The sequence below is a fragment of the Lynx canadensis genome, chromosome E3, assembly GCF_007474595.2.
Source record: "Lynx canadensis isolate LIC74 chromosome E3, mLynCan4.pri.v2, whole genome shotgun sequence".
Classification (NCBI taxonomy): Eukaryota; Metazoa; Chordata; class Mammalia; order Carnivora; family Felidae; genus Lynx; species Lynx canadensis.
The window spans coordinates 4031954-4042086 of record NC_044318.1 but is presented as its reverse complement, the minus strand read 5'-3'; the positions used below and the strand labels follow the sequence as shown (position 1 = coordinate 4042086).

At 51.6% G+C, this 10133-nt stretch overlaps 1 protein-coding gene and 1 non-coding gene across 3 annotated transcripts in view; one reads left to right on the top strand and one right to left on the bottom strand.

Moving 5' to 3' along the window:
• The first annotated feature begins 3515 nt into the window (after positions 1-3515).
• Positions 3516-3587, top strand: TRNAR-CCU. The gene has a single exon. It is a non-coding gene; the product is annotated as a tRNA-Arg (tRNA).
• Positions 3588-5072: 1485 nt separating this feature from the next.
• Positions 5073-10133, bottom strand: part of DNAJA3 (DnaJ heat shock protein family (Hsp40) member A3) — a 30103-nt gene continuing 25042 nt past the window's right edge. Inside the window, exons 11-12 of one of the 2 annotated variants that reach the window (XM_030301287.2) lie at positions 6954-7070; positions 5073-6298 (exon numbers count right to left, since the gene is read on the bottom strand). In XM_030301287.2, coding sequence (XP_030157147.1) covers positions 6967-7070 — 104 coding nt within the window. In that variant the 3' untranslated portion in view covers positions 5073-6298; positions 6954-6966. The remainder of the gene's footprint in view (positions 6299-6953; positions 7071-10133) is intronic. The other variant, XM_030301289.2, reaches the window with a different exon arrangement.

The window sequence follows — 10133 nt, the reverse complement described above, 5'->3', positions numbered from 1 at the left end:
AGGTTATGGTCTTTACCTTGAAGAGCTTTGGTTGGTGGGAGAACCAGATACAGATATGCATGAATAGTTATAGATTGACATAGGGCTGCAGAAAATGGGAAGCACGAGAGCACCTGGGTGGCTCAGTCGGTTGAGCATCCAACTTCAGCTCAGGTCATGATCTCGTGGTGTGTGAGTTCAAGCCCTGCATTGGGCTCTGTGCTGACATCTCAGAGCCTGGAGCCTGCTTTGGATTCTGTGTGTGTGTCTCTCTCTCTGTCCCTCCCCCACTTATTCTCTCTCTCTCTCTCTCTCTCTCTCTCTCTCAGAAATAAACATTAAAAAAAATTTTTTTGGGGGGCGCCTGGGTGGCGCAGTCGGTTAAGCGTCCGACTTCAGCCAGGTCACGATCTCGCGGTCCGTGAGTTCGAGCCCCGCGTCAGGCTCTGGGCTGATGGCTCGGAGCCTGGAGCCTGTTTCCGATTCTGTGTCTCCCTCTCTCTCTGCCCCTCCCCCATTCATGCTCTGTCTCTCTCTGTCCCAAAATAAATAAATAAATAAATAAACGTTGAAAAAAAATTTTTTTTTAAATAAACACAAATAGTAATGGGAGGAGGGGGCCTACTTTTGGGGGACAGGGACAGACTGAGGTATAAGGGGAGGGCAGCAAGCCCCTAGACGGGGCGGGAAGGCAAGCAGCATCAGCAATAGAATGTGAGAGGCCATCTGCGTCCAGCCCTATGTGATGCCCAAGTCTCCCATACCCGAGGTTGGGAAACTCACCAGCTTGGGGCTGAGTCACTGTGATGAGATCCTGGAGTGGCCTGTGGTCAGTACAGAGCCTGGGAGGAGTCCACTGTGCCCAGAAGCAGAGCAAACCAGCAAGCCTGCGTCGGGTTCCAGGCGCGCCTCGCCCAAAGGGATAGGAGCTGGGCACATTGCTGAGCCTCGCCAGTCCGCTTAGCTGGCCAGGCTGTTCTGAGGATGCCATGAGATCATTCGTGCAGAGCAGCGTCTGACATCCCCGGGTCACTCTCCCCCTCCTTCTGAGACACATGGTCAAGCCCTGCTAGCCTCCAGTGCCCTCATCCTGTTCCCTGCCCCCATCCCAAGTGTGGCCAAAGCAGTGGGTCTCAGTGGGAACAGCCCAAATCCAGTGAAATAAATAGACAACAGTCAGGATACTCCATGTGCTATGAGCTGTCCACACTGCACACAAAAACCAGATCCTAGGTGGTAGAACTATTCTGTAGGATATTACAATGGACACACGTCACAATGGATTTGTCCACACCCATAGGATATGCACCACCAAGAGCAAACCCTAATGAAAACGTGACTTCGGAGATAAATGATGTTCATCAGTTGGAACAAATGTCCCACTCTTGTGGAGGTGCTGATAGTACGGGAGGAGGGGGGGCTGTGCACGTGGGGCCAGAGGGTTAAAAGACAACAGTCCTAGTATTTAAACCATCTGATCTGTAATAGACATTCATGTCAATCCTCTTCCCTTGGCCCCCATCGATCCCCAAATGGGGCTGGAGCGGAACTGGCCCTTCCCATACCCTGGATACTCAAGTCGAGGTGCCTGCCTGGCCCAGGGTGCTCCTGCCCCGCCTGTGCATCACTACAGGAAGGAAGCATGTGTGGATCACAGCTCACAGAGCCCTGGGGAGTCTGGGTCAGCACCGCACGGAGGGGATGACTCCTAGCACCACGACATCTGCTGGTGGAGGCGTCCCCAGCTGGGTGGATGCCACGTGTGCCTGGTTTTCTGAAATTTGGTACCTGAAATACATTAGTTCGCTGCCAACGTTTTTCATTTTCTTAACTGGTGAACTATACAGAAAATTTACCATTTTAGTCATTGTTAAGTGTACATATAATTCAGTGGCATTAATTACATTCACAGTATTGTGCTGCCCTCACCAGCATCCCTCTCCAGGACTTTTTCATCTTCCCAAACTGACACTGTCTCCATTAAACACTAGCTTCCCGTTCCCCCTCCCCCAGCACGAACCACTCTACTTTGTCTCTATGAGCTTGATGACTCCCAAGTACCTTATGTAAGTCGCTGCCAACATCTTAAAATGAGACAACTCCATAGCGTTGTTGATGATAGCCAAATGCTGGAAATAACCCAAATGTCTATCAGTGAATGGCTGGAAAACAAAAGTGGTCTATCCACAGAATGGAATTGACTCAGCCGTAAAAAGGAACAAGTACCCATCCGTGCCACAACATGGATGAAGCCTGAGACATCGTATTAAGTGAAACCAGAAGGAAACAAGCCACCATATATTGTATGACCCCATTCACATGAAATGTGCAGAGTAGATGAATCCTAGAGACGGGGAGTGGGTTTGTGGCTGCCAGGGTCTGAGGGACCCGGGGAAATGGGGAGGGACTGCTAATGGAATTGGGGTTTCTCTTCAGGGTGATGAAAATGTTCTAAAATGGATTGTGGTGGGGTACCTGGGTGGCTAAGTCAGCTAAGCATCTAACTCTTGGTTTGGGCTCAGGTCACGATCTCATGGTTTGTGAGTTCGAGCCCTGAGTCAGGCTCCACACTCAGTGTGGAGCCTGCTTGGGATTCTCTGCCCCGCCTCTCTGCCCCTACCCTGCTTGCTCTGCCTCTCTCTCAAAACAAACACAAGATCCAATCAAATGTCTATAAGAAACCCATTTTAAAAAAATATTAACTGGGGCATCTGCGTGGCTCAGTTGGTTAAGTACCCAACTTCGGCTCAGGTCATGATCTCGCAACTCCTGGGTTTGAGCCCTGCTTCAGGCTCTGTGCTGACAGCTCAGAGCCTGGAGCCTGCTTTGGATTCTGTGTGTGTGTATCTTTCTCTCTGCCCCCCCCCCCTCAAAAATAATAAACACTAAAAAATTCTTTTAATTTTTTTTTTGTTTTTATTTATTTTTGAGACACAGAGAGACAGAGCATGAGCAGGGAAGCAGCAGAGAGAGAGGGAGACACAGAATCCGAAACAGGCTCCAGGCTCTGAGCCGTCAGCACAGAGCCCGACGCGGGGCTTGAACTCATGGAGTGTGAGATCATGACCTGAGCTGAAGTCGGACGCTTAACCGACTGAGCCACCCGGGTGCCCCAAAAATTCTTAATAAAATAAAAAAATAAAATGGACTGTGGTGGTGGAGGCACAACGTTGGACTTAAAATCCACTAAACCGTATGCTTTAATGAGTGAATTGTACAATATAGGTAACCCCAAAAATGAGGTAACTAAAATCTCCACAGAAGAATCTGGATGCCCAGCTTCTCTTGCAGAGCACCAGACGGTCTGGTAGCACAGGGTCTGAATTCCCACATGGCCCCCTCGGGTGGAGCCGAACAGCCACCCCCTTGAGACAGGGCAGCCAGTGTCCATCACCCCCACCGCCTCCTGGGTTCTGCACAACTGGGAAGCACGTCAGGGCCCACTCGCTTTATGTAAAGTTGCCGGCTGGCTCATCTGTGACCCTTCATGAGGATCATGCCAAATAAATACAACTTTTGGTTAAAAGATCTGGGGCGCCTGGCTGGCTCAGTCGGTAGAGCAAGCGACTCCTGATCTCAGGGTGTGGGTTCGAGCCCCATGTTGGGTGTAGAGATTACTTAAAAATCTTTCTGTAGATAAATAATTACAAGATACAAAGTGCGGGTTTCCCAGTGCTAAAACACGCCTTCTGCAAGAGGTGCGAGTGTTCACTTAATTCGGGGACAGGCCCCAGGGTGGCAGGAAAGCAGAGTGAGGGCAGGGCCATCCTTGGACACACGGTAGCCAAGAAGCTTGTGGGACTGGAGAGGATTCTCGTCTTTGAGGGGGGTCTTCATGACAAGGAAGGCAGAGTTCAAGTCCACCTAAACCCAGAGGCCTCAGGAGAATGGCCCAGGTCAGAAACATATCAGAGCAGAGACCCGCCGGTGTGACAGAGCCAAGGTCCGGCGCCCAGGTCTTCATCACCCACACGTGACCGTGCCTTCCCCCATCCTCCCTACCCACCTACCTTTCCACTCCTCTCAGTCCCCAAAGGCTCAGGGGCAGAGTTACTTTTTCATATTTTTGAGGACCTCGTCTCACGTTCCAGCCTCAACTCAGAGGCTGCAAAGTCTGGAGACCAACGCCTCGAGACCCTCCTGTGGGAAGAAGCCCAATCTGAGTCTTGAGTGGGACTTGATTGGGCAGGTGTTGCACTGCCCCCTTCCGGCCAGCAGGGGAAGGACGGCCTGGTGCAGCAGGGATGGTGTCTGGCCAGCAAGAAAACCACCTTTCTCTTTCAAAGTCTCCCTCCAGACTTGTGCTTTCAAAAGACAGGACATGAATGGGATTTGGCTGGACTTCTCCAGGAAGAAAACTTAAGCTGTCATGAGGCACTGCCCAGGTCCCACCGCTGGACCTGGGATCTAGGACCGTGCCGGGCCCATTCTGGTGAAGGGAGAAGCATCTGATGCTGGCACGAAGTCACCGCGCAGCCTCTTTGTGCCCACAAGGTCTTCCCCAACGTCTTCACCCGGCCCAGCAAGTGCTCTCACACCTCATGTGCACAGCCTGGAACCCTGGGATGGATCTGAGCTATGTGCTCAGGGTCACTGCAGCTGTGCAGCCATCAGGGCTTCTGTGGGACAGCCTCTGCTGGGAGCCCAAACCAGTTAAACTACAATCAGCAAAAACTTCAATGCAAAAAAAAAAACAACAACATTCCTCTGAAAATAATGGAGGAGAAAAAAAAAAATCTAGTGAGGAAGACAGTGACATGCAGGGCCCCAAGTAGGCCAACACTGCACATCTTCTCGTGGCCCCCAAAGAAAGTTACACGCCGAGAATTCCAGAACATTCAATCAAATAAGCATAGTCTCATGGAAAGCCCCCCCGCACTGGGACCTTGGAGGGTCAGCATTTGTCAGAGCACCATGTGGCCATCATGGCGCGTGTGCTCTTGGGCTGGAGTGACTCAGTGGATGGGGGCGGCCCCAGGAAGGCCAGAGGTGACGCGGGATGGCCCCCATGTGTAGACGAACATCAGCAACCCCACTGCTGAGCCCCCTGTGAAAAGCAGTTTGAACTCTTTCAAAGAAGAATATGACCACAATTTAGGCTTTAAATAACTTTTTTGCAGTAATCTTATTTACATGGATACAGAATCATTTTACATTCTTAGATCACAGTAATAGATGCTTTATTTTGTAAATTATGAAGGAAAACAAAAAGGAAACTATTTGTAAGCCTTCTCCATTAGCCTGTCTTACCAGTGGGAGGATCTGGAAGCATGTGGAGCCCGCACACCCTACAAGCTGAGACTGGGGACAGTGTGTTTTGCTCTGGCTGGACGGTGAAACCTTCAACCTCTCAGACTGTGCTTTCCTTTTCTGAACAAACATTTATAGAGACGACAGCAGTTCTCGGCACTGAGGAGTTTACACACACTTCTAAAAACCGATGTCAGCAATGTGAGTGGTGAGAACCAAGCCACTGGCAGGCAGAGGGGCAGGCCTCTGGGGTGACAGGCTGTTAGTCGGCCCTGGGCTGTAGCTGTGACCAGCTGGGGTTGAGCAGAAGGGCAAGAGTCCCCCTTAACGCCTGCCCCAGGACAACAGAACTCAACAGTCAGGGACGAGAAGCCACCCCACACAGGGCGGAAGGAAGGACTATCCGTCCTGATAAAGATCTCGGCCCATATGGTCAGGAATGACATCTTTGGGGACCCCCTTGGTACGTGCGTCCCCAGGCCCCAAGGCGCCTACGTTCCAGCTGTTTGGGATCTTTGGGACATAAACTCCGACAAGAGCACAGGGTGTCCTGGCTGAGGGGTGGAGGACACTGTGGGGTGTGCAAGCTCCAGGTTCCTCAAAAAGACAATCTGGCAGAAAAGACTCATTCCAGAAGCTCCCGGAGGTTTGCTGAGAGGGAAATTAATCACTTCATGACTCAGTGCAGCTTAAGGCTTCATTTTTAAGCTGTAAGCATGGCCTTTAATTCTTTAACTAATATCTCCACCACTTTTGATTCCAAATTAGAGTTTTAGCTCTGCAAGAAATGTCCAGTTGTTTTACTCTGCCTGAGCTAGAAGAGGCCAAGTTACCTACCCATGGACGGGAAACTTCCACCATCCCTTATGGGTGCCACGCCCTACTGCCCAGGGGCTGTCCCCTATGACTAGTCCGTGGAGAGGTGTGTTGTCACATGGTTTTGCTGTCGCCAAGGTGGTCCAGGGCCTCTGCAGGCAAGGGCGCAGTGTTGCTGTTCCGGAATCCTTCCAGGGCCCTGGCCACGCGGAGGGGCTGCTGCTCCCGGCCTAGTTCCCAGTGGACCGTTTTCCTGAGCCAAGACACAAATGGTCACGGTTCACTAGCACTGCACGAAGAAGGCGCCCTGCGGGTGAGCTTCTGTCATCCCTGGGAAGGAGCTGCACGAGGAGTCCCAGACACCAGGGACCAGAACAAGAGAAGAGTGAGTCCCGAGACACCACAGTGAGCAAGCACGACTCGTGGCAGCCCCCTGAGGTTTACACGGCCCTGTGGCTCCCAGGCAGGGAACATGACTCCACAGGAGGTTGGGGGGGGAGGGGGGTCTGAGTTCTAGGCCTGGCTCTGCTGTGACTCGCCCTCTGTGACTGTGGGCAGCCTGGTTTCCCACCAGTGTGGGACGTGGCCCCCCTGGAAGCTGGTGGAAGGAGGACTGTGAGGCAGCCCTCCGTGCAACCTCTGCAGAAGCGGACATGGCAGAAGGCCGGCCGCTGCAGTCTGGTTCCGCCCAGCACCGCCGGCCAACGCCACCACCCTGCCCTGATGCAGGCCTCTCCACGGGCCGGGAGGCCTGGCTCTGAGTGGAGCCAGATACGCCACACTTACACTGGCAACCCTTCCAAGCCTGGGAGCAGGGAGACGGGGGTATGATACTGGTTAAGGTGAAGGAAAACAGGGTTAGTTCACAGAGGGAAACAAAGGGGGAAGAAACCTCAGGGTTTTCCTACCTCGGCTGGGATATCAGGAGGTAAACATTTTCTTAAGTTTGGAAAGGAATCCCTCCTTGTCCTCCCCAGCCTCAGGCCTAGCCTTGCCTCCTGCGGAGCTATCCATGGTCCTGCCACCTGGGCACAAACAGCAGAAAGAACTGGGGTCAAGGGAGCCACCTCCAGGAGTCCCATCCCTGGTCCCGCCTACCCACACTGGCCACCCAGGGGCTTGCCACTCAAGAAGCCACCAAGCACCACCCAGAGAGGGGAGGGGGCGGCTCCCAGGTCAGCCAACACGGCCTCGCCTGTTAGATGACTGAAGCAGAAGGGCCGCTCAGTGCTTTATTTAGTGTATCCCAACTGCTCCTCGAGTCACTGACCCACAACAGGGAAACAAGACAGAGAGGAGGACAGTGACCAGCTAACTCCACCTGAACAACTGTAACAACTGCCAAGTGCCACATGCCTTCCAGGTCAGGCCACGCAGATCCCACAGTAGCTCACTCAATCCTTTACACACAAATTTCACATATTAAAAAACAAAACAACAACAACAGAAACCACAAAAGCAGAAAGAGAGTTATATTAGATAGTTTGCCCAAGGTCTCAGAGCCGGTAGGCGGTGGGGAGAATGGAGTTCAAACACAAGCAGCGAGGGCCAGAGCCCAAGCTCCTAACAACCAAGTCACTGACTCCAAGCAGGTGAAGAACACGTACCAAGACCAAATGACCAGCTTCCACGCTCTGTACGTGTGCACCTGGGGTCTCTGGGACACCCAGGGAAGGGACTCGCTGCCTTGTGGAATCCCACGACACGTGCACTTCTTCCCTGTAACAACAGCAGTTGGGCACCCTATGCGTCCCTGGGCAACTCCCCCTCAAGGGCATGTGACCCTACATGCCCTAGAAACAGGGAAGCTACTTGGCCGTTTTTTCAGGGCCCAAGCTGAGATTATGGAGATCAACTCTGCTGCATAAATCTGTCCTTTTCAAGATCTGCCAACCACTAGGCAGGCAGGACAAGCTTCTGCCATGAGCTCCTGTACTCAGCACAGGGCACGTTTCTAACATGCTAGGTTGTATATGCCAAGTACGGTGCATAGCGCAGTAAAAAAGGATCACGGTTCCCAAGATCTCAGTCTAAAATGCCATCATTAGTGAGGGGCGCCTGGGTGGCTCAGTCAGTTAAGCGTCCAACTTCAGCTCAAGTCATGATCTCATGGTTCGTGGATTCAAGTCCCACATCGGGCTCTGTGCTGACAGCTCAGAGCCTAGAACCTGCTTGGGATTATGTGTCTCCCTCTCTCTCTGCTCCTCTCCCCCTCGCACTCTCTCTCAAAAATAAATAAACATTTTTTTTTTTTAATTGAAAAAAGAAAAAAGATGCCTTCATCAGTAAGAGGCCCAAAGCTCTGGGCACCAGGCTCCAAGTAGGGGTGGGTGGAGTCGCCCCTGGGTACAGCACCCTGGGCAGTCTCGTGGACCTGGCATGCTCTCAGAGCTCAGAAACGTCTTGAGAGAGAGCAATAGCCCCAAACAAGGATGTGCTAACCAAGGTGTGAGCTATCACCAAAGTCAAGGTGGCTGAGTGATCCCCGACTCCCAGGGTTCCCCAGCAGAGGACCCCGGGCACTGCAGAGTCACCAGAGCAGATCCCCGTGAGAGGTGCCCACCGCCACAGGTTGCAAGGCCATGTGTGCCTTCCCTTAGTCCCTCACATCCCCCGTTCTGACGTGATGGCTTAAGTAACAAAGAGCCTCCTCACACAAAGCAACCCGCAAACCAGAAATTTCCCATCACTCCTGGGCCTCCCTGGACACAGGAGAGGAGAGTACGGACTGATTTTATCGTGCCCTTGCTCTGGGAATGGCAGACCTTTGTGCGTGCACATGCATCACTATGAGTTATAGCTGACGGAGCTTTTAATGTGTGCCATGTACTGTGTCAAATGCTTTACTTACGTGATCTCATTTAATCACGTAAGAACCCTATGAAATACAGGCTGCTATCATTTCCAACTTACAGATGGTAAAGCTGAGGCCTGGAGAGCTGAAGTAATTTGCCCAAGCCTTTACAGATGATAAGGGCAGAGTGGGGCCTTGCCTCGTCCGTTGCCAAGCTGTTAACTACGAGTCACAACAGGGCACAGAAACTCAGACTGCCGTCACCCTCTTCCCTGCAACTCTGCTGTCATCATCATCCAGAAGGTGGGAAACGGTGATGCCCCCATGGCTATAGGTATGTGAGCCACAGTGGCCAAAGGCCCCAGAATAAGCAACCAGTTAACAGCTTAATGATTCACAACAACAAAAATAAAACAACAAAACGCAAACATGCCAGATCACCCCCTACCACCAGGAACTCAGGTCTTATCTCTATTTTAAATTTGGATAAAAGGACTCCTTCAGGAATAAGGTTTACTGGCAGGGACATCAAAGGCTATAAGCACTAAATTTAAAATTCTGAACCAAATGTCAGGAATAAACTACACACATAGATGACAAAGTCTACATACACACTGTTTTTCTAACCTAGGACAGGAGGAGGGATGTGTCCTTACGGATGTCACGGACACTCAGGTGCCTTCTGGTCTCAGGACAGGATACAAACAAAGGCACTGTGCTTCTAAAGCTTCTTTAAATACAGCCAGCATGTCACTTGTGCCTTTAGAATAAAGAGGAAATGCCCACTCCAGCTGAATGGGCACTACATGACCATTTCTAGTCTACACCTTCAGAAGGTGACCACACCCAGAGGGGCTGCTCAGCCAACACAGAGGTCCAGCCTGAGGCCACAGGTCTCTTCTCTCCTGGGGAAGAGCTTGTACTCCCATCTCTCAGAGTATCTCCCAGCGACATGAGAAAAACGAATTCAAATAAACTCAGTCAACATTTCCTGTGAACCAGCCCTGTGCCAGGTGCCATGGAAAGTGTTGGGGGATTCAAAGAAGAAACACACCAACTTATTAGGCAGGGATTCCAAGTTAGAGCTGCCTGATAGCTGTTTATACTGTGATCCCAGGGGAAGAGTAACAATCATCCCAGGAATATGGGCCACCTTTTTGGGCCAAAATGTTTTTTCCATCGGCACAAGCTTCTCTTAAGAGAAGGGTTCAGCACGTATCTGGGGCTCAATGCTTGCTGTCTTCTCCCGTTATCTATAAGCTGGATGACGGCACGGACTCTGTCTCTCTGTGTG